Consider the following 26,276-nt stretch of genomic DNA (forward strand, 5'->3'; position numbering starts at 1 on the left):
ATGGCAACCAGAGTGGCAACAACCGTGGTAATATTAAACCATGGTATTGAAGCTTGGAAAAAAATCCATACACAGGATGTACGTCGTTTAAGAGATGCAGAATTACACAATTGTTACAAGAAAGGACACATCGAGAAATGTAAAACAAGCATAGAAGCAACAGATCTAGACCAAGTGATAAATGACATTAGTGTCGACACTATTGACACTATTTATACACTTATTCAATGTTGTGCGGGTAGGTCATGGAAATTTGCGCCCTCTAGAGATTGAAATTGGTTGAATGCATTTAAATAGACTTAATTAATTAAGTAGACTGAGATTTATCAGATGAAATGTACCCGTGCTTTTGAGACACTCCAGTAAATCAGCGGGAAGGAAGAAAATGCTATGCATCTGTGTGGGCCTGTATGTCATGAGTGTTGAGTACGTCAGGAGCTTGGCATTCCGGGGTGTGGCGAATAGGTCCACTTGGGACTGTCATTCAGCCAAAACAGTCTGGAGGCTACCTATTGGGGTACCTGCCACTTGAAACAGAATCGCCATGAGAGGGAGTCCACTTGAATGTTCCACACCCCTGGAATGTGGTGTGCAGTTAGCTCCACGTTGCTTTCCAGACACCAATGGAGAATTTTGCTCCTCCAAAGCTGACAGCATTGGGGATCTGGTCCCCTCTCTTCGTTGATGTAGGACACCACCTCTGTGTTGTCTGTGCGGAGCAAGACACTGTGGTCCCGAATTACGGGTCGAAAGTGTATCAGTGCTAAGTGTACTGCTTTCAGTTCAAGCCAATTGATATGAACCTAATGTAGGGCTCATATTACTTGGACTTGTTCGTCCATTAGGTGTGCTCCCCAACCTGTGAGTGAGGCATCTGTTATCTAAGTCATAGAAATGGCGAGTTGGTCCAAGGGGACCCCCTGTCCGAGTTGGCCTATTGCCACCCACCAGGGAAAGGCATCCATCGCTTGGTCTGTGAGGGTAACTCGCCTCCCCAGTTCCCGCCGGTTAGACGTTCAGCTAGACTGCTTATCGCGAGGCAATGAGTCTGCGATGGACGTACAAAGCCTGCCTCTGTGTCAAACTCCATGTCCAGAAACACCAACTGACGGGTCGGGTGTAGATAGGACTTTTTTTAGATTTACTAGAAAGCCTAATTGGTATCCTAAATTCTGTGTTAGTCTTACCTGCTTGGCCACCAATCCCTTGCTTTGATCGTGTAACAACCAGACATCTAGGTACGGGTTGATGTGTAGTGATGACTTATGCAGCAGCAGCACCACATGTTTAAACACACTGGTGAAAACGAAGTAGAGCACCACGGATTTGAATACTTGGTCCAAATGGGCAAGTCAATGACTTACTGGATGCATCGGCATGTGCCGGTAAGCATAGCCTAAATCTAGCATGGGTAACCAATCAAATGGTGCACGGAGAGTAAAACAGTGCTTGGAGTCCTTATGCGGAACCAACCCAGACTTACTGCAGGGTCTTTTACCCTGTGTAGGGCGCCTCTGTCTTTGGGGTTCCCCCGTCAGTGCCTCAATGGGAGGAGGCATTGACAGGGGAGGATAGAAGCAGAGTTTCGTAACTGTGCATCGCCACCTGGAGTGTCAAGGGGTCTGTTACCCATTGGTTCCAAGCAAGAATACATTGACGCAATCTGTGTGCGACAGGGATATGCTGCCATGAGTTTGATGGTTCTACATTGGGGCAAACTCTCTTCCGATGAGGTGAGTCCAGATTCTGCCCCAGCCGAACACTTGCCCATCCCTCTTGTTGCAGATGTAAGCATCAAACTTGCTTCCTGTGACATGGGGGCGACCACCCGAGGAAGTTTGCAGAGAGAGTAGGATGCTTCCAGACAGTGGGTGTCGACTTTGGCTGACACGTTTTCATCGCTTGGAGTCTCATCTGTACCATCTGGTCAGTGGCTTCCCGACGTTTTTGAAACTGTACCCTCCGTCTTCTCATCAAAAAAGGTGGAGGAGGAGCAGTCTGCGTAATTGAGGTGGTGACGCAACCTGCGACTCAGTTCGCCAAAAAAACATCCCTCTGCACAAAGGTAGCCTCTGCAAAGACAGCCAGATGACACTGCAGGATATCACACATAGCCATGTGATGTCTCGCTAACAGATATGTCTAGGAGGCTGGTGCGTTCCGCCTCTGAGGCTTCCCAGAGTCCCAGAAATGCACCATAATACATTCCCGTGTGCTAGCCACAAAAGTTGATAGGTCGCAATTCTCAGGGTGTGGTGGACTGTTTCTGACTAAGATACTGAGAATCTGTCCAGTTGGGGGCATGAGGTTTTGCTCCAGACTCTGCTGGCTCCATTACCCAACATTGTACCGATTGGATAGTGCTTGGTCCAGCAGAAGGTGGGTTTTAGTACTATATTCTTCCGCAGAGGACCAACGCCTTCCATCAACACCATCTGTGCGCCCTGCCACATTCAGCAATCTGCTGGACCAGGGGAGCCATGCAATCATTGTTGCCTTGGATCCGACCGTCTCAGATCACGGAAGCCACAGAACTACCAGAATGACTGCTTCAGGACCGAGGGTGATGATGAGGGTATGAACAACATGCTCTGCAACTTGTCCATCCGACATAAATGAAACGAAATTTGTCCTGACAGGCTCTCGAACATCGCCAGAATCCCAGAGGCAAGTTCGGTACCCAGTGAGGATATACCCACAAAGGACCCCACAACAGGCCTCATAGAAGAACTAGGCTCCAGGCACACGACCATTGCCGACACGATCAAGCAGACCCCAGCCTGCAACAACAGGCTGCAAGGATGCTCTCCAGTCAGGGGTGAGACCTTGGTTTCACCACTGCTAGGCTCCCACTCGACACCGCAGCACCCAAGGTACTGGTAGTCGAACAGGAGGACTTCCCACTCATACTGACACTCCTCTCAGTCACACATGTAAGGCCCAAACTGACGGCGCGACTAGCCCGAGGACGGGCGACACGATCAGTCTCGGCAACATGAACACGGTTCTAAAACTATCCCAGATTTTCGGGTCCCAATTAAAGCACACACACTCGTGGCAAAAAACCCGAACACCAAACGCATTCTAAACAAAGGTGACATTTGCTATGTGGCAATTCCTGCCAAACCGAGTCGATTTATTGGATGATGACCCGGTAGGATAAGAGCTCTTCTTGGAGTCCATTTTAACTACACTAAGAAATGACCAAGGCATGCATGAGTCGAATGCAATTACAGTTCAAACTGACACAATGAAGCCCTACAGAAGAGGTCAAATGCATCATCCGGGTTGTTTGTGTGCAGTACAAAAAGAACATGGCCCCTAATAAGAATATGTTATCTTACCAGACACCACGTCTTACTGTTACCAATGGTCACAGAAGGAGTACCTCAGAAAACTCAGTCGAAAAACTGCTGACTGAACCGCACTGTTTTGCTGCAATGCACCTCGTTGCGGAGAAAAAAGGGAAGTTAAGATGGAGCAAGATGGCGCTGGCCACTTTGCCTCAGTCACGGGTTACGTAATGTGGAATCAAATCTATGAGGGCATGTGGCTTCCCTTGACCTAGATTTCTCTCTCCGTCATTGGCTGTATCACAGATTAATGTCTAATTAATAATAATGGGTAATTGAACATAGTGAATTTGAGAATACAAATGGTTATTCTTCCATTACGATGATTGCTACATACAAGCTACAAAAAAAAACTGTACAACATAATGAATAACTAGCTGAGGACACAATCGATGAGCACTGTGGTAGTTAGCGTAAAATGGTGACATAAATGTTATTTCTTGGAAATTCAAATTTGCTATATGTAAAGTATTTACCTAAAGTTCATTGTCCACACTGAAACTGATGCAGGCTGTAGAAAGCAGGACTTATTAGCGTAGCCATGGTATCATGGAGCCGGCATACAATAGTCTCAGTGGCAGTAATGTTCGGGTAGTTTAAGTGACCAGTTAACAACCGTTACCGTAAGAGCGTTCGGTTGATGCCGGGACACAAAGAAGTTGACTTTCATATAGGTAGAAGGCAAAACCATGAGAGTTTCCTGAAACAGATGCAAGGAATAACCACAAAGTGCACAACCACGTGTAGCCGTCAAACCACGCCTGAAACATGCAGCTTCTGTTCAACTCAAATTCAACCACAGTGCTGAAATTCAGACCACATGGCTACCCTATTTAGTTCTTCCAGGGAGTGGGTTTAACATATATCAAAATATGGCTCAGACTGCCATTGAATATGCAAATCAGATTAAATAAACTTAAGACAGAACAATTACTATAATGAATAAATTTGTATAAATGCAAAAATACATTGCTATGATATAAAATATTAAATATCGTCACACCTCCCTTCACAAAAAAGACAGCGAGGAGTTTTAGATGTCATACATTCTTTACAATGAATTACATTATATATATATATATATATATATCAGTAATTTTAATGAAAAAAAAGTACATTTATCTTAGTAATAGTGACACCTGTTGTTTAGTGTGATGAACCCCCACGGTTGGGTACAGGAGCATAGAAGTTTTTAATTAAAATTGTTTTCCATAAGAAAAATGAAACCATCATACATGGCCTTATAAACAGCCTTTTACTTCATAGTGGGGTGGGTGGAGTAAAGCTGTGATTATTTTTATTACTTTCTGACCATCTAGTTTGCCATTTACCATGTCCATATAAACTAAAGCTCCAGCCAATATCAGATTTGACTACTTGTTTCAAGCTATGGCACTTGGAAATGAGTGTTGTGACATGTGGCAAATGTCCAACTGTCTTGGTTAATAAGATTGGCTATATTTCAACTAGAAACAGGTAAACCAGTATACCTGTATGTACGAAGCCAGTGAATGTTATTCAAGCCAAAGAAACTGCATCTATTTATATAAATACACATGGACAGAGAATATTTTCTTGGAGCACTAAATGTGACAATTGCCCTACTGTCTGTGATAAATATACCACACCAGCTACATAGTGCCCGACGAGGAGTTGGGTAGGTAGTGAAGAAAAACATTGACTGAAGCCTGGCAGAGGACTGAATTGTTGTCAACAGCAACAAACATACTGGGAAAGTCAAAGACAGTGAAAAAAAAACAAAAAAAAACACACAGGCATATAAATACTAACTTTCTAGGATCTTTATTGACTCCAAGTAATCCAGAGTAGAACGAGATGAATCAACGCTATACTCCGCCATCTTTATTTTAATATTAGATGCAACCATTATTCTGTAGGGGACAACGGGTCATAACTTGAGGGGAGTTAACACCCATGATTTTTAAAATGCCTTGATCAATAAGAGTCTAAGTTACAGGGAACATTATTTTCATTTTTCAGTGGACCAATAAATGCATTTGACAGGAAAATAGAAAAACTCTACCACAACAGCAATTAGAACAGCTTGCTGCATTATAAGTATCACTTCCCTGTCAAATTAGTGGTTCATGCTTATTTGAATCTGAACATAACAGGCCAATTCTATCACACCTTGCTAGGCTTGAACTTCCATCCAATCAGAGCATTCCAAATGAACATGTTTCTCCACAATACTAGAGGGCGCTCTGACCAAAAAATTGCCATGATCTAAATAAAAAGAACTGAATGTCCACAGTTATGTCTGTAGGTGTACCTTACCTGCATGCAAAATAAAGTCCAAGATTGGTCGGTTATGTACGTACTTATCCAAAATGAATTCATAACCATTTTAACACGTAGCCATGGTAGTGAAATTAAACGGTACCCACCGAAAAATACACAGGGTCAGAACCCTGACCAACACATTGAAATAAAGTCCACGATTGGTCGGTTATGTACGTACTTATCCAAAATGAATTCATAACCATTTTAACGCATAGCCAGGGTAATGAAATTAAACGGTACCCACCGAAAAATACACAGGGTCAGAACCCTGACCAACACATTGAAATAAAGTCCACGATTGGTCGGTTATGTACGTACTTATCCAAAACGAATTCATAACCATTTTAACACGTAGCCATGGTAGTGAAATTAAACGGTACCCACCGAAAAATACACAGGGTCAGAACCCTGACCAACACATTGAAATAAAGTCCACGATTGGTCGGTTATGTACGTACTTATCCAAAATGAATTCATAACCATTTTAACACGTAGCCAGGGTAGTGAACCAATGCATTGCCTGATATTAAATGTTAACTAACATCTTAGTACATAAGTATAAGCATTCAGTAATTTTAATGAAAAAAAAGTACATTTATCTTAGTAATAGTGACACCTGTTGTTTAGTGTGATGAACCCCCACGGTTGGGTACAGGAGCATAGAAGTTTTTAATTAAAATTGTTTTCCATAAGAAAAATGAAACCATCATACATGGCCTTATAAACAGCCTTTTACTTCATAGTGGGGTGGGTGGAGTAAAGCTGTGATTATTTTTATTACTTTCTGACCATCTAGTTTGCCATTTACCATGTCCATATAAACTAAAGCTCCAGCCAATATCAGATTTGACTACTTGTTTCAAGCTATGGCACTTGGAAATGAGTGTTGTGACATGTGGCAAATGTCCAACTGTCTTGGTTAATAAGATTGGCTATATTTCAACTAGAAACAGGTAAACCAGTATACCTGTATGTACGAAGCCAGTGAATGTTATTCAAGCCAAAGAAACTGCATCTATTTATATAAATACACATGGACAGAGAATATTTTCTTGGAGCACTAAATGTGACAATTGCCCTACTGTCTGTGATAAATATACCACACCAGCTACATAGTGCCCGACGAGGAGTTGGGTAGGTAGTGAAGAAAAACATTGACTGAAGCCTGGCAGAGGACTGAATTGTTGTCAACAGCAACAAACATACTGGGAAAGTCAAAGACAGTGAAAAAAAAAACAAAAAAAAAACACACAGGCATATAAATACTAACTTTCTAGGATCTTTATTGACTCCAAGTAATCCAGAGTAGAACGAGATGAATCAACGCTATACTCCGCCATCTTTATTTTAATATTAGATGCAACCATTATTCTGTAGGGGACAACGGGTCATAACTTGAGGGGAGTTAACACCCATGATTTTTAAAATGCCTTGATCAATAAGAGTCTAAGTTACAGGGAACATTATTTTCATTTTTCAGTGGACCAATAAATGCATTTGACAGGAAAATAGAAAAACTCTACCACAACAGCAATTAGAACAGCTTGCTGCATTATAAGTATCACTTCCCTGTCAAATTAGTGGTTCATGCTTATTTGAATCTGAACATAACAGGCCAATTCTATCACACCTTGCTAGGCTTGAACTTCCATCCAATCAGAGCATTCCAAATGAACATGTTTCTCCACAATACTAGAGGGCGCTCTGACCAAAAAATTGCCATGATCTAAATAAAAAGAACTGAATGTCCACAGTTATGTCTGTAGGTGTACCTTACCTGCATGCAAAATAAAGTCCAAGATTGGTCGGTTATGTACGTACTTATCCAAAATGAATTCATAACCATTTTAACACGTAGCCATGGTAGTGAAATTAAACGGTACCCACCGAAAAATACACAGGGTCAGAACCCTGACCAACACATTGAAATAAAGTCCACGATTGGTCGGTTATGTACGTACTTATCCAAAATGAATTCATAACCATTTTAACGCATAGCCAGGGTAATGAAATTAAACGGTACCCACCGAAAAATACACAGGGTCAGAACCCTGACCAACACATTGAAATAAAGTCCACGATTGGTCGGTTATGTACGTACTTATCCAAAACGAATTCATAACCATTTTAACACGTAGCCATGGTAGTGAAATTAAACGGTACCCACCGAAAAATACACAGGGTCAGAACCCTGACCAACACATTGAAATAAAGTCCACGATTGGTCGGTTATGTACGTACTTATCCAAAATGAATTCATAACCATTTTAACACGTAGCCAGGGTAGTGAACCAATGCATTGCCTGATATTAAATGTTAACTAACATCTTAGTACATAAGTATAAGCATTCAGTAATTTTAATGAAAAAAAAGTACATTTATCTTAGTAATAGTGACACCTGTTGTTTAGTGTGATGAACCCCCACGGTTGGGTACAGGAGCATAGAAGTTTTTAATTAAAATTGTTTTCCATAAGAAAAATGAAACCATCATACATGGCCTTATAAACAGCCTTTTACTTCATAGTGGGGTGGGTGGAGTAAAGCTGTGATTATTTTTATTACTTTCTGACCATCTAGTTTGCCATTTACCATGTCCATATAAACTAAAGCTCCAGCCAATATCAGATTTGACTACTTGTTTCAAGCTATGGCACTTGGAAATGAGTGTTGTGACATGTGGCAAATGTCCAACTGTCTTGGTTAATAAGATTGGCTATATTTCAACTAGAAACAGGTAAACCAGTATACCTGTATGTACGAAGCCAGTGAATGTTATTCAAGCCAAAGAAACTGCATCTATTTATATAAATACACATGGACAGAGAATATTTTCTTGGAGCACTAAATGTGACAATTGCCCTACTGTCTGTGATAAATATACCACACCAGCTACATAGTGCCCGACGAGGAGTTGGGTAGGTAGTGAAGAAAAACATTGACTGAAGCCTGGCAGAGGACTGAATTGTTGTCAACAGCAACAAACATACTGGGAAAGTCAAAGACAGTGAAAAAAAAAACAAAAAAAAAACACACAGGCATATAAATACTAACTTTCTAGGATCTTTATTGACTCCAAGTAATCCAGAGTAGAACGAGATGAATCAACGCTATACTCCGCCATCTTTATTTTAATATTAGATGCAACCATTATTCTGTAGGGGACAACGGGTCATAACTTGAGGGGAGTTAACACCCATGATTTTTAAAATGCCTTGATCAATAAGAGTCTAAGTTACAGGGAACATTATTTTCATTTTTCAGTGGACCAATAAATGCATTTGACAGGAAAATAGAAAAACTCTACCACAACAGCAATTAGAACAGCTTGCTGCATTATAAGTATCACTTCCCTGTCAAATTAGTGGTTCATGCTTATTTGAATCTGAACATAACAGGCCAATTCTATCACACCTTGCTAGGCTTGAACTTCCATCCAATCAGAGCATTCCAAATGAACATGTTTCTCCACAATACTAGAGGGCGCTCTGACCAAAAAATTGCCATGATCTAAATAAAAAGAACTGAATGTCCACAGTTATGTCTGTAGGTGTACCTTACCTGCATGCAAAATAAAGTCCAAGATTGGTCGGTTATGTACGTACTTATCCAAAATGAATTCATAACCATTTTAACACGTAGCCATGGTAGTGAAATTAAACGGTACCCACCGAAAAATACACAGGGTCAGAACCCTGACCAACACATTGAAATAAAGTCCACGATTGGTCGGTTATGTACGTACTTATCCAAAATGAATTCATAACCATTTTAACGCATAGCCAGGGTAATGAAATTAAACGGTACCCACCGAAAAATACACAGGGTCAGAACCCTGACCAACACATTGAAATAAAGTCCACGATTGGTCGGTTATGTACGTACTTATCCAAAACGAATTCATAACCATTTTAACACGTAGCCATGGTAGTGAAATTAAACGGTACCCACCGAAAAATACACAGGGTCAGAACCCTGACCAACACATTGAAATAAAGTCCACGATTGGTCGGTTATGTACGTACTTATCCAAAATGAATTCATAACCATTTTAACACGTAGCCAGGGTAGTGAACCAATGCATTGCCTGATATTAAATGTTAACTAACATCTTAGTACATAAGTATAAGCATTCAGTAATTTTAATGAAAAAAAAGTACATTTATCTTAGTAATAGTGACACCTGTTGTTTAGTGTGATGAACCCCCACGGTTGGGTACAGGAGCATAGAAGTTTTTAATTAAAATTGTTTTCCATAAGAAAAATGAAACCATCATACATGGCCTTATAAACAGCCTTTTACTTCATAGTGGGGTGGGTGGAGTAAAGCTGTGATTATTTTTATTACTTTCTGACCATCTAGTTTGCCATTTACCATGTCCATATAAACTAAAGCTCCAGCCAATATCAGATTTGACTACTTGTTTCAAGCTATGGCACTTGGAAATGAGTGTTGTGACATGTGGCAAATGTCCAACTGTCTTGGTTAATAAGATTGGCTATATTTCAACTAGAAACAGGTAAACCAGTATACCTGTATGTACGAAGCCAGTGAATGTTATTCAAGCCAAAGAAACTGCATCTATTTATATAAATACACATGGACAGAGAATATTTTCTTGGAGCACTAAATGTGACAATTGCCCTACTGTCTGTGATAAATATACCACACCAGCTACATAGTGCCCGACGAGGAGTTGGGTAGGTAGTGAAGAAAAACATTGACTGAAGCCTGGCAGAGGACTGAATTGTTGTCAACAGCAACAAACATACTGGGAAAGTCAAAGACAGTGAAAAAAAACAAAAAAAAACACACAGGCATATAAATACTAACTTTCTAGGATCTTTATTGACTCCAAGTAATCCAGAGTAGAACGAGATGAATCAACGCTATACTCCGCCATCTTTATTTTAATATTAGATGCAACCATTATTCTGTAGGGGACAACGGGTCATAACTTGAGGGGAGTTAACACCCATGATTTTTAAAATGCCTTGATCAATAAGAGTCTAAGTTACAGGGAACATTATTTTCATTTTTCAGTGGACCAATAAATGCATTTGACAGGAAAATAGAAAAACTCTACCACAACAGCAATTAGAACAGCTTGCTGCATTATAAGTATCACTTCCCTGTCAAATTAGTGGTTCATGCTTATTTGAATCTGAACATAACAGGCCAATTCTATCACACCTTGCTAGGCTTGAACTTCCATCCAATCAGAGCATTCCAAATGAACATGTTTCTCCACAATACTAGAGGGCGCTCTGACCAAAAAATTGCCATGATCTAAATAAAAAGAACTGAATGTCCACAGTTATGTCTGTAGGTGTACCTTACCTGCATGCAAAATAAAGTCCAAGATTGGTCGGTTATGTACGTACTTATCCAAAATGAATTCATAACCATTTTAACACGTAGCCATGGTAGTGAAATTAAACGGTACCCACCGAAAAATACACAGGGTCAGAACCCTGACCAACACATTGAAATAAAGTCCACGATTGGTCGGTTATGTACGTACTTATCCAAAATGAATTCATAACCATTTTAACGCATAGCCAGGGTAATGAAATTAAACGGTACCCACCGAAAAATACACAGGGTCAGAACCCTGACCAACACATTGAAATAAAGTCCACGATTGGTCGGTTATGTACGTACTTATCCAAAACGAATTCATAACCATTTTAACACGTAGCCATGGTAGTGAAATTAAACGGTACCCACCGAAAAATACACAGGGTCAGAACCCTGACCAACACATTGAAATAAAGTCCACGATTGGTCGGTTATGTACGTACTTATCCAAAATGAATTCATAACCATTTTAACACGTAGCCAGGGTAGTGAACCAATGCATTGCCTGATATTAAATGTTAACTAACATCTTAGTACATAAGTATAAGCATTCAGTAATTTTAATGAAAAAAAAGTACATTTATCTTAGTAATAGTGACACCTGTTGTTTAGTGTGATGAACCCCCACGGTTGGGTACAGGAGCATAGAAGTTTTTAATTAAAATTGTTTTCCATAAGAAAAATGAAACCATCATACATGGCCTTATAAACAGCCTTTTACTTCATAGTGGGGTGGGTGGAGTAAAGCTGTGATTATTTTTATTACTTTCTGACCATCTAGTTTGCCATTTACCATGTCCATATAAACTAAAGCTCCAGCCAATATCAGATTTGACTACTTGTTTCAAGCTATGGCACTTGGAAATGAGTGTTGTGACATGTGGCAAATGTCCAACTGTCTTGGTTAATAAGATTGGCTATATTTCAACTAGAAACAGGTAAACCAGTATACCTGTATGTACGAAGCCAGTGAATGTTATTCAAGCCAAAGAAACTGCATCTATTTATATAAATACACATGGACAGAGAATATTTTCTTGGAGCACTAAATGTGACAATTGCCCTACTGTCTGTGATAAATATACCACACCAGCTACATAGTGCCCGACGAGGAGTTGGGTAGGTAGTGAAGAAAAACATTGACTGAAGCCTGGCAGAGGACTGAATTGTTGTCAACAGCAACAAACATACTGGGAAAGTCAAAGACAGTGAAAAAAAAAACAAAAAAAAAACACACAGGCATATAAATACTAACTTTCTAGGATCTTTATTGACTCCAAGTAATCCAGAGTAGAACGAGATGAATCAACGCTATACTCCGCCATCTTTATTTTAATATTAGATGCAACCATTATTCTGTAGGGGACAACGGGTCATAACTTGAGGGGAGTTAACACCCATGATTTTTAAAATGCCTTGATCAATAAGAGTCTAAGTTACAGGGAACATTATTTTCATTTTTCAGTGGACCAATAAATGCATTTGACAGGAAAATAGAAAAACTCTACCACAACAGCAATTAGAACAGCTTGCTGCATTATAAGTATCACTTCCCTGTCAAATTAGTGGTTCATGCTTATTTGAATCTGAACATAACAGGCCAATTCTATCACACCTTGCTAGGCTTGAACTTCCATCCAATCAGAGCATTCCAAATGAACATGTTTCTCCACAATACTAGAGGGCGCTCTGACCAAAAAATTGCCATGATCTAAATAAAAAGAACTGAATGTCCACAGTTATGTCTGTAGGTGTACCTTACCTGCATGCAAAATAAAGTCCAAGATTGGTCGGTTATGTACGTACTTATCCAAAATGAATTCATAACCATTTTAACACGTAGCCATGGTAGTGAAATTAAACGGTACCCACCGAAAAATACACAGGGTCAGAACCCTGACCAACACATTGAAATAAAGTCCACGATTGGTCGGTTATGTACGTACTTATCCAAAATGAATTCATAACCATTTTAACGCATAGCCAGGGTAATGAAATTAAACGGTACCCACCGAAAAATACACAGGGTCAGAACCCTGACCAACACATTGAAATAAAGTCCACGATTGGTCGGTTATGTACGTACTTATCCAAAATGAATTCATAACCATTTTAACACGTAGCCAGGGTAGTGAACCAATGCATTGCCTGATATTAAATGTTAACTAACATCTTAGTACATAAGTATAAGCATTCAGTAATTTTAATGAAAAAAAAGTACATTTATCTTAGTAATAGTGACACCTGTTGTTTAGTGTGATGAACCCCCACGGTTGGGTACAGGAGCATAGAAGTTTTTAATTAAAATTGTTTTCCATAAGAAAAATGAAACCATCATACATGGCCTTATAAACAGCCTTTTACTTCATAGTGGGGTGGGTGGAGTAAAGCTGTGATTATTTTTATTACTTTCTGACCATCTAGTTTGCCATTTACCATGTCCATATAAACTAAAGCTCCAGCCAATATCAGATTTGACTACTTGTTTCAAGCTATGGCACTTGGAAATGAGTGTTGTGACATGTGGCAAATGTCCAACTGTCTTGGTTAATAAGATTGGCTATATTTCAACTAGAAACAGGTAAACCAGTATACCTGTATGTACGAAGCCAGTGAATGTTATTCAAGCCAAAGAAACTGCATCTATTTATATAAATACACATGGACAGAGAATATTTTCTTGGAGCACTAAATGTGACAATTGCCCTACTGTCTGTGATAAATATACCACACCAGCTACATAGTGCCCGACGAGGAGTTGGGTAGGTAGTGAAGAAAAACATTGACTGAAGCCTGGCAGAGGACTGAATTGTTGTCAACAGCAACAAACATACTGGGAAAGTCAAAGACAGTGAAAAAACAAACAAAAAAAAACACACAGGCATATAAATACTAACTTTCTAGGATCTTTATTGACTCCAAGTAATCCAGAGTAGAACGAGATGAATCAACGCTATACTCCGCCATCTTTATTTTAATATTAGATGCAACCATTATTCTGTAGGGGACAACGGGTCATAACTTGAGGGGAGTTAACACCCATGATTTTTAAAATGCCTTGATCAATAAGAGTCTAAGTTACAGGGAACATTATTTTCATTTTTCAGTGGACCAATAAATGCATTTGACAGGAAAATAGAAAAACTCTACCACAACAGCAATTAGAACAGCTTGCTGCTTTATAAGTATCACTTCCCTGTCAAATTAGTGGTTCATGCTTATTTGAATCTGAACATAACAGGCCAATTCTATCACACCTTGCTAGGCTTGAACTTCCATCCAATCAGAGCATTCCAAATGAACATGTTTCTCCACAATACTAGAGGGCGCTCTGACCAAAAAATTGCCATGATCTAAATAAAAAGAACTGATATATATATATATATATATATATATATATATATATATATATATATATATATATATATATATATATATATATATATATATATATATATATATATATATATATATATATATATATGTGTGTGTGTGTGTGTGTGTGTGTGTGTGTGTGTGTGTGTGTATTTTAAACATACAATTTTATAAGGCCCGTGACAAGGCGTCAGCACACACATTATCTTTGCCACGAATATGTTTGATTTCTAGGTTATATTCTTGCAGAAACAAACCTACCTTCTGTTTTTATTTTTCATACGATGCAAAAATACTAATGGGCTTTGGTCGGTAAGTACGAGTACTGGTTCTGCAGATGAGGTTACATATATCTCAAAATGTATGGCTAAAACCAAGTTTTCTTTTCAACAGTAGAATAATTTTTCTGACAAGAATTGGATTTTTTGGAAAAATACGCAATATGATGTTCAATATTACCATAAAATTGGATGAATACAGCTCCAGCTCCTAGATCACTAGCATCCATAGTTAACTTGAATGGTTTAGAAAAATCTGGCGCTTTCAACACTGGCACTGTACATAGTAAAGACTTAACTTTGTCAAATGATTCCTGGCAAGATTTTGACAAAACAAACTATCTATTCTTTTTAAGGAGGTCAGTGAGAGGTGCAGTTATTTGCAGAACTTTACTTTAACACGACCAAAATCACACTTCTCCAGATTTACAGTCAAATTGGCCTGTTTTAATCGACTAAACATTTGGTCAAGTGAAATCATCTTGCCATGTATCATTGCATACAACAATATCATCGACATAGGTATCCACGTTATTAAAATGCTTTGAACATTTATTCATCATCCTTTTCTGTCTGTATGCCTTGGCACAAGCCCGCACACTTTCAAAATAGCACCCTTAACCAATTTATAGTCAGCATGCTCGGCGAATATGCATCTTGAGCTTCACCCCTCAACATAAATACTAAGTGACCGTCACTACTACCGTGCCTTTGAAGCACATGAACGATAATTTAATAATGCTTCTTAACTATAAGGTACGTTAGACTTTAAAGCGGAAGGGTCGTCACCTGCGCACGTGCGGGAATTGAGTCCCAAGCGACGATAACAACACACGCTAGAAACGCAAAGGCTCATGGGTAGAGCTTGTTTGTAAACAATGAAACGCTATGGCCATCTGACGCATGCGCAGGTGACGACTCCCCCGCTTTAAAATGAATTCCGTTTGATGCACTATATACAGAAATCCTAACGTGTCATCGTGACCGGCAAATTATAAACACCCACTGGACATGAATCAATCAGGTAAAATACCGACAAACAGAAACACAAAGTCAATAAAATCGCCAGGTGAATTAGTATTAGTATTCACAAAATACAAACTGATAAAAAAACTAAAAAATGCAGAGCGGTTATTTTTAGTACAATGATAGTAATTCTATATCGGAAGCTTTGACGGTATGTGACATGATGGTCATGATTAGTCTCGTTATTTTCTGCAAAATATCGAACCCTAACATCCATACAAAATGCACAGCAGAAGGAATAGCGCCACTAATCTCACAAATCGCAAGACAACGTGTTCTAAACGTTTTTATTCCAGTATTTTATATGTAAAACGTACTTCCCAAGCCCTGAAGCCTCCTAAATGACGAGGTAAACTTGCAATTTACACGTTACATAATCAGTTCTTACAATAATAAAAAGGCAGTTTTTCTGGCAAATTTCACACCAGGCTAGCGAGAGTTTATCACGATCACAAAATCCGGGACACATTGACAAAAACAATAATTCGAAGTGTATAAATACCATAATAAATACAGTTTCTTACCTTTGAAATTGACGAGATAGAATTTTGTCTATATAAGCGCTGCAATACAATCCCGAGATACAATATCCTCACACTAAAATGACGGTGCTTTCCACCGAGGCTAGAACTGCATATGCGGTATGCATTATGCTAGTTGTCGTCAATATTTGGATTTGTTAATTTCGGCATTTCTGCGAGATGTTGTGAAAAGACTGATTTTTTCGGCAATTTTCGTATTTTTGCTAGTGAAAAGTTAAAAATCGAAGAAAAACACTGTGGTGTGAATATGTAAGGCATTGAGACATGTGCACCAACTTTGAAATAAATTGGATAGAGCGAATCGAAGACAAACTAACGGACGAACAGAGGGAAGTCAAGTCGTCTGCGAAGGCTAATAAAAAAATGTAGCATTTTTTTTCATTTTCTGTCTGATTTAAAAAATTACAAAATGATCTGCCTTACTGATAAATGTACAACGATCAACTTGATATAGATGAGCTGCTGCATTCATGAATACTTATTCACTGTGTTATTCTGCTATAGTCTGCTCATACGGTCTGTTGCATCGTGGGTGTTCCTTCTAGAAAAGGCAGTCAGAAAATTGAGGTAAATAATCCTTTAACATAATTTAATAAAAATTTAATTGCACCAAACCATTATCAAATGTTCACATGATCTTCTTCATGCCACGTTTTATCAGCATTGGCAAAGGTATTTTTAGGATATAACTAAAACAAATTAAGTGCTACATACACATTCAAACACGTACACAGAGAATCAACTGCAATGACCCACCTCCCGTGCTTCCACTGCATATTATATTTTTATCTAATCTTATGCGAACTGACGCATACGTTCTGCGTAATACTACGTGTGTATTCATGGTACAGAAGTACTTCACATGGGAAGGGCGTGGACTTCTAGGTTAACCTTTGACGGTAGTATACGTTGTACCGTCTTAGTCTTTACCTGTCTAGTATTGTATTCCGTGTATAACAGCGCGTTTTCATCGAAAACATACGTTTAACAAGTTAACTGAAAATAAGTTTTGACAACTTCAGTGCTTGTGAATCTGTGGCCACATCGTGCTGGTAGCTCGCCGCCAAATTTATTGACTGAAATTACCGACTTTTAAACGATGTCACCGAAGATTATTTTCATTTGTATTTTAATAGTAGTAGGTAAGTGTCGAATACATGTTATCTTTATTGTACAAATTACATTAAATTTTATAATCGTTGTTGGCACCAACTACAATATAATTTCACATGGCGGCTACGACATCACTTCAACGGATATTCTATCTGTTTCTAGTTGCTACTTTAGTTGACTTGTTGACTGTATTTGAGGTGGGGCTGATGCAATCTGATTAAAATCCGATGTAGGTATGAGGCTCCAATTTTTTTTTTTTTAATATTTTTTTTTCATATATATATGTATAACCCTTTATATTATATTTATTTGTATTTTAGTTTGAATATGTCGATTTTTTGGTTTTTCTTGCCGTTAATCAGTTCTTAGAAAATTGTGTCCCAGTCGCCTCTAACTACATCTGACTCAATGCCTATACAAATCTCGTAAGTTTTAGTAATATAAGTAATATAAAGGGTTATATATATATATATATAAAATAAAATTGGAGCCTCATACCTACATCGGATTTTAATCAGATTGGGACTGATGCAAAGGCTCATGTAGCTTTGTCGCGAAAAAATGTGAGAATCTTTTTAAACGGCGTTTGTCTATTTCTATGGATTCTGAAATGATGTCCATTCCCCAAACGTGTTATCTGTGCCTAGTGCAAAATGTGTTGATTATTTGTTATTTATTAACTCTACCAAGGCATCTAGAATGCAAAATATGTGGTAGAGGTCACGGGATCGCTACCACAACAACGCCCAGACAATACATTGAAATAAATGCTCTCCAGTGTGAAATCTTATATAATATGAACGGGTCGGTTTTGTAAATTACTATCTTAGCAGTTAATTCATTCCAAATTTTCAACATTTATTTTTTCAAGTTTTCCATGGGAATACAGCCTATTCCGAAACATCGAGAAAGTTGGAAGACATAAGCAGCCGACTTGAGATACAGCTTACTGAACATTTCAGTAAGAATCGTCATCATGACGTCAATTCTGTTAACAAGGACAATGTTAGAAACTATATCAGAGAAACTATGGAAAGTTACAATCTAGAAGTTGATATTCAATATTTCTACTCATTGGGCGCAGATGTAAGTACACAAATATCCTGTTTTTTGAAACATATAATAAATATATTATGTAATATACACATATACACATATGCCACACACATGTGGTATAAATAAGCCATGGACAAATTGCAAGCAATAAACTGTATTCACATTGCCACCAAGATCTCGTTGAAAACAAGAGAGCTTCGTGACCTTACCCCATCCCCCGAATAATCTTCTATACTCTATCGTCATCCCGTGCAGTGTTCTGATCAAGGTAATCATAATATGCGGCACAGTGATTGCGATTGCAGTATAAAAATATAACACTATTTGGGACGAAACAAATCTGGATCTAATGTGGATCTCTCGCTCTATAAGAGATCTCATCGACTATTTGTCAGAAAGTCTATTGAAATAAATAGCTAAAAATACACAAATTCCCCTCGTGATAATTTCTAATTTTACATTTTACATAGATAATTTCTAATTTTCACACCTACCTTACCAAAATCTGGTGTTTTGCATTGGATGGACTAGTGAACTTACCGTAGTAGAGTCCCCTGTCTGAAGTTAAGCACTCCAAGTGCTAGTTAAATCTGTCATCCAGGGATCCAGCGTCCAGTTATATTTTTTACATCACTGGAGGGTCTACAAAAAATGTAGTGATTGGAGGCGGACAGGGGACAGCAAAGTACGACTCCAATATGTAAAATTTCAAATTATGCCGAGGAAAATTTGTGTATTTTATGCGTTAATGTCAACCCAATATTTAGCATTATATAGACTAGTGGGTAGAGCACAAAGTACATCCAAGTGGAATGTGGTCCGCTCGAGATTCAAAGTGTCATTAGTTGCGTTCACGCACAGCCGTCCTTAGCACGGGCTAAGAGGTCAAATTCCTTAGCCCGTGCTAAGAAAACGTGCGTGAACGCTTAGCACGGGCTAAGGAATGCTAAGTACGGGTTAAATCTGACCCGAATTTAAGACGCGGTCTAGACCTTAGCACGGGCTAACGAAGTATGCGCGAACGCTTAGCCCAGGGCTAAGCGCCCTCTGCGGCGACATGCCAGCAGCAGAAATAGAACCTCGCGCATGTCATCCATTTTTCGTTCGTAAATAGCGGCTTACCAAAGGTCACCGACTCATGGCACCCCTTAGCCCGTGCTAACGACTGGCCCTCCCTGTGCGTGGACGCAATTGGGTCTAGCCGAAATGCAAATATGCTAGATAAGCCTAAATCAGCTTAAATCTTAGCCCGTACTTCGTGTAACGTGAACACAACTAAAGTTACCCAAGAAAATTACCCCAATTATGCAGCTACAGACTAAACTTAAACAAGTTAATCTACATTAGACATTAAATGTGAACAAATCTTATCTTATTTGAACTGACACAATAGTTCTGCGTATACTACGTGTGTATTCATGGTAAACAACTATTTTACAGGGCAGTGGACTGCTTTGTTAACCATTGACGGTGGAACACGAGGTGCCGCCAAGTTAACCTAAATTAGACATTAAATGTGAAAATGTGAATTCTTGTATGGGATGCTGTGGTGAAACAATACCGAATAATGTAGTTTTGACTAAAACAAGAATAGATTTCCCGTGAACAAAGTTATTCTAAAGTTTGAGAAATCGCGTATTTATAACAATTAAGACGCTGTCTCTTTCGTGCGACCGACCACAGACTAGTTGACAAGCACCCCAGTCATTTGAAACTCCCAGTCTCAGGGGCTTTATCAGATAAACAAAGGCCAATGAAGATGTTATGATTCGCTTCCTCGTTTCAAGTGTTGCCAAACTTTAGCAGCATGTGTGGTGGTTTATGCAGTGGTTTGCTGCTGAACAATGACACTATTGATTGATTTTCCTGAAAAGCCCTAGTAAATCTTGACCCGACGCTACCTCAGCCTCTACCTGACATTACACCTAGTTTGAGTTGTCTAATTTCGGCGCGCTACCTCGAGACTCCTCGACTCCGGAATCCTCATGGTTACCAAAATGGTCGCCTGATTCAGACATTAACAACTTGCGACCCACTCGGGCCTGACCATGATGGACTCTCTAGCACTCAGTCCACACCAGTATTTAACAGTGGCTTTGGATTTAGGCGAGGCAGTCTCGCCTATAAGGAAAGAATATTGTCGTAAATAACGTCATATGTATTTCAGTATGAAGGCTACAATATCATCGGCGTTCTGCCAGGACCGTTAATTGGAACAGCCAGTGACCAGGTTATCCTCCTTGGGGCACACTATGACTCTGTACAAACTACCCCTGGTGTTGACGATAATGGTTCAGGAATGGCCGTTCTATTGGATGCAGCTGCCATGGTTACCAACAGTGAATGTACGAGCAGAAATACCGTCATCTTCGTTGCGTTTGATTTGGAAGAATGGCAAGAAGGTGAGTAAAAATCCATTTCAACTAGTCTGTGATTCACAAATCAACCACTATATGCCTGATCATCGGGTCATTGACCCTGCTGCAAATAACTCAGCAGTTACTGTTGGACGTGCTTCAAAATATTGCTTATTTCGAGACATTTTTGTTTTTAGGGCCACAGGATATATGTATTGGAAGTCTCTACTTTGTGCAAGAATGGCTTCTACCTTTTCTGACAAATGATGGCGGTGCGGCAAACAGTTCATTTCAAGGCGCTCTCATCATGGAAACAACGTTGAACTACAATAATAAACCATACTCGCAAAAATTTCCCCAAGGATTCAATGAGGTAATCTTCAATAAAAGCCAACTCAAATATTGAAATTGTTCATCGTGTTCAGGTTGTGTGAGAGTTGGGTGGGGTTGGGGATGTTGGGCTGAGGGTAGTGAATCAGTGTTTGTTATTTTTCTTTAGTGGTAAAGATACTGTGTTGGTTATATTAAAATATTTCAGTTCGTAAAAAAATAGGTGCCAGATTTCGTTCCCTGGAATTATAGATTTATATACGCTTCCTCCATATTTGTTTTGCCATATCTGGTATTTTGAAACAGATAGAGGTAAACAGTTTGCATGATCAATCTCTACGTCTGCTCAGTGTGCGTCGTTTAAATTTGAATAATAGACACATTAATCAACTAGAAGGGCTTAATATCAATTAATCATATAATGACAATTAATCAATCAATAAAATGTGAGATTAGCAAGTATACAATCTTTGAACTAGATTGACATTACTTGAAACGTAATGGCGGATGAGATAATTAATACTAAGATTAACGATGTGTTTTATATCGTCTATTTTTTGACTGCCATTTCCCTCAAAAATCTACCTTATTGCAAACTTCCTTTTGGAGGAAGATTTCTAAAAAAAATTGCGTATTGTTTTTGGCCCCTGTGTGTGATGGAAGGTCATTGTCATACCAATTTGTGGATTGATATGTCAAATCTTGTTCCACCAATCTCTCTAAAAGTAACACTGGGTGGATTTGGGTTTAAATTGAAGATTGTTATGAACTCCAAGCCTGATTAAATGTTGTTACAAATATGTGCATAATATTTTGATGATTTGCTTATTAACTGACACATTTCAAAATATTTTATCAATATCTTAACACCAGTAATTTAAAATTAGTTAACACTCATATGCGCATACATGATGTGTTCGAAGTCAATGTAATTTGGAATTAATCTACATATGGTAATTATCCTATTTGCTTACTGAATAATTCATTCCAGCATTAATATTCTAACAGTTTTCTCAAACGGCTAGCAACTTTACATTACATTGTCTGCATAGTTGAACGTCAAAGGCTCGTTTGGAAATTAAACTGCATATATTTTTTATTAAATTTGCATACACATCAACTAAATCTGTTTTTAATTAATCCATGAGCAGACAGAACTGGTTGTATGTTAGTTTTTCACTAAACCTTAAAGCGGAGGAGTCGTCACATGCGCATGCGTAAGATGGCCATAGCGTGTCATTGTTTACTAGCAAACGTCTACCCACGAGCCTTTGCGTTTTTAGCATGTGTTGTAATCGTCGCTTGGGACTCAATTCCCGCGCGTGTACAGGTGACGACCCTCCCACTTTAAAGAATATTGAATTCACTTCACACAGAGTCAAATCGGCAGTTGTTGAAAGTTGAAAATGCTTATCGAGCACGCGCTTCTGCTTCCGCTTTTCATTTATCATTGGCTGCATTCACAGTACTGAGGTCTTCAATCTCAAATCACACGTAACGGAGGTTCTGCCATCCGATGTTATGAAAATATTGCAAAATGTGTAGTGCGTTTTTATACACTTGACAAGTACTTCCTTCTTGTAATCCAAACATCATGGACCGGATATCTATAATTTGCGAGCAATAAATCAACTAGAAGTTCCAACAAAACTGTCAATCTCACAATTTCTGGTTTCACAATAGTGAAAGTAAATAATATGCAGTATGTAATAACCTATGTTCTATTGTCGTTTTGCATTGTACAGTTTTTCCCTGAAGAGTATGCCAGTATCGCAGAGAGGGGATTCCGGGGTGATTTCTTAGAAGTAATTGGAAGAATAACGGATGCTGACTTCGGTGCCAAGTTTGTAGAACACCTTGATAGGATCAACTACACTGACCCATTATATTACACCGAACCCATGGAGCTCCCAATTGAAGGTATCATATACAATATTGGGTTAAACAGCATTAATTTAAATGTAGTTGCTTGTTTTCGTGGGCACGCCGAGTCCTTTTTGAAATATTAAATGTGGGTATAGAAAATGTTAAATCTGGTGGAGCTGCGAATATGTGAATACAAGTCACAGGAGAAACAATTAGTAACGAATTTCGAAATAATGTAACCAGAATTCACTCAAATTAAAGTATCCAAATCAAAGTATGTGTGTCCAGAATTTAAAAACACTGCTCTCTTTTGTAACTTTTTGTTACAATACAAATACGAATAGATAACTATAAATGCACAATGACAACTATAAATAACTATAAATTGTATAATGGTAATGTCAGACGAATATTTTTCTAGTCGATACACCGTGTAAACCATAATCTGTTTTTACGTATACAATTAGTTCAACATCGGCTATCGAACTCAATGTCACGATGTTAATCCCGTTTTTGCTACCACAACTAGAACATCGTATCCTTTTTCGGTTATACACTAGAAGTAACTCTTTCTAGTTTCAATCAGTAATCTATAATACATTGCGGGATGTCTGGAATAAGTACTGTGACATTTTATGGAGATTCTTTAATATCGGACCATAGTACTGACGATTCCATCTGCACTTTCGCCATACATTACACATACACCATCTCATTGGCTGTCAATTCTTTCGAATTATACTCTCTAGTATCCGGCTTCACTTTCACTTGCTTCGATATTTTTCAGCTCGATGTCACGCCGTCAATAATACAAGATGTTTCTCACGTCCGAAAATGTGACTGTATATTTGGCCATACTTCGAAATGTAAAAGACGTAGATCACACTGTTGATACTTGTTTTGATATAAAATACTTTATTTTAGCTGGAATTAATTTTCACTGAAATGACTTTAAGGATTGTTTGTATGCAATTTATTTTCACTGATTTTTGACAAGTTGAATGTAAAATACAGGAAAACGGGTATATTCGCTAGATTTATTTTCACTGAATCATTCTTTTAGCGAAAATTATAAACGAACCACATATAGTAATTTATTTAAGCGACATGTTACCGACAATACCATGTGGCAAGAGTACGTGACATATTGAAAACTTATATTGAGATGTTGGGCTCCAAAATTTTAGGAATAACCAACTGGTTTTGAAATTGACACATTGACACAGAAGTGCTCATCTGTTGAGTCTACTGTTCCCATAGTTACAGTATAAGTGTGGTTGAACCAGCTTCCATTTCGCCTGCTATTATACCGTTTACTTTTTTAAAGCTAGACAAATCAATCATTTCCCTGCTCTTTTAACGTGTTTACATTGTCGCGTTTGGAATATTTAAAAGTAGTATTAAGACATATGACGTGTGACTACTTTACGACATCTAATTGGCGTATTAATCTAACTTCTTCACCAGGTGTACCTAATGAAAATCACTACCGTTATCTCGGTGATTTTTTCAGAAGTGATCACCGACGATTTTGGGAAGTTGGACCACCATACTTAAAGGCATTATTCATAACCGATACAGGTATTTTTATTATTATTTGTGTGTCTGAGTTAGCGACAGTGCTAATAACGTCAAACGCACACAAAACTACGTACTTCCTAACGAACGCCAGACCACGCATACGCGAGTACGTTATTTCCTTTCATGTAATCATGAACATATCTTAACCGATATACATCAAATAATTACCTCAGAAACCCAATCAGTGGATCCATACCTCATATTTGTTACATTCAGAAATTGTATTGCCAAGTTTGGTGGTTAATTTTCTGACTGTTTTGGCAGCAGCATCATAGTGAATCAAACTACCAATTATCGTGATTGCATTTGATTTCTGTCATCATCACTTACTGGGAACAAAATCTAGTAATCTCATGTGACTTTCAATAACTTCACGAAAACCTATCAGTTTCTTCAGTGCAAAAACGCATCAACTCGCCTTATTTTACGATTAAATCTATTTTACTGTTCTGTCTAATTTCAGCTAATTTCCGTACACCAATGGACGTGTGTTATCATCAGGTATGCGACAATCTACAATTCGTTACCGATGAAAACTTATTATTTCTTGCTCGCACAGCACTAGCATCGACTAATATGATAGATGAACTTGCGATGACCTGTCCTGTTGGTAAGTGTGTTATATAATATGGACAATAGCGTGGTGTAAAATCCTATTTTTAAAATTATCATGGGATTTCACGAACTACGTGGTTTTAACAGATTAGTTTATGCTATAGAGAAAAGAAAGACATTTTACCTTTCTTTGCGAAATTTAACTGAATTCGTTTATTTAGTTGGTTGTGTGTAATTCTAATAAAAACTACAATTATATACACAGTACTTTGATACTGATTGTAAACAATGTTCTTGATGATTTTATAATGCGTGGTAACAACAACAACGACAATGAAACATATAAAAGTTATCAGGCTATCAATCTGTTAATCTGACACACACATAGCATCTATAATTTCTGGCTTTACACACTTACTATTTACTATGAACGAACATGATAATGGCCACTCACTGATAAGATATGCTTCAGTCCAATACAAATCCGTCAAAATCAGGGTATCCATTTTGAACACAGGGATGTCGGATGTTGCCAATTGAATGCGTTCCAACATGATTCCATTGTTATTCACATTTCAAAAACATGACATTATGAATAATAGATATTAAGATCAGAATGAAATATCACTCATAACACAAATATTCTAAAATTAAATACTTTACATATCTTACATAACGTTATTTGAATAAGCCACATAAACATTATTCACATATGCATTGACAGTTAATACTGACGCTACTTTTATTCAATCACTTTACGAGTGGTACAAAACTAATGACGTGTAACTCTTTTCACAAAATATTAATGAGTAAAACAAATCAACTTATTAAACTGATTGTTTCTTCAAATCAAAATAAAATATTATATATATAAACAGAGATAGGGGCAAGAGAGGAGAGTGTGAAAGGAAGGGACATTCTACCGTACTTGTTTCGAAAACTCAAATTTCCATTGATACTGTTTTGTGGGTGCAACCAGAGTTTCTACATATTTGTCAACATTTATCGTATACGAACATTAACTCATGTTGCTATCGTGTTTATATTTTAGCATCAGCAAATGGCTTGTTACATAATGAAAAGTTAACATGTCTTATTATACTCGTTTCGATGATGAAGATTGTAACATGCTGGTGAGAACGGCAGATGAAAGTGCATGAATTGGAGACACGACTGTAT

General features: G+C 38.1%; 1 protein-coding gene across 1 annotated transcript; it reads left to right on the forward strand.

The window, feature by feature from the left end:
- Positions 1-26,234, forward strand: LOC146738099 (uncharacterized). The gene is made up of 8 exons (XM_085503560.1): positions 1-238; positions 18,224-18,438; positions 20,576-20,810; positions 20,963-21,138; positions 22,841-23,015; positions 24,429-24,542; positions 25,006-25,152; positions 26,149-26,234. Exons 1-8 carry the CDS (start codon positions 1-3, stop codon positions 26,232-26,234), a joined length of 1,386 nt encoding a protein of 461 aa, XP_085359686.1.
- Positions 26,235-26,276: the final 42 nt, after the last annotated feature.

The sequence above is a fragment of the Saccoglossus kowalevskii genome, chromosome 9 (genome assembly GCF_978046115.1).
Source record: "Saccoglossus kowalevskii chromosome 9, keSacKowa6.1, whole genome shotgun sequence".
Taxonomy (NCBI): domain Eukaryota; kingdom Metazoa; phylum Hemichordata; class Enteropneusta; family Harrimaniidae; genus Saccoglossus; species Saccoglossus kowalevskii.

Bases quoted from the DNA above. Each gene is read 5' to 3' on its own strand.
- LOC146738099 (XM_085503560.1), top strand. From the start codon at position 1: ATGGCAACCAGAGTGGCAACAACCGTGGTAATATTAAACCATGGTATT. The intron at 20,811-20,962 runs GTGAGTAAAAAT...TTTTGTTTTTAG, and splicing joins TTTGGAAGAATGGCAAGAAG to GGCCACAGGATATATGTATT. The intron at 23,016-24,428 runs GTATCATATACA...CTTCTTCACCAG, and splicing joins CATGGAGCTCCCAATTGAAG to GTGTACCTAATGAAAATCAC.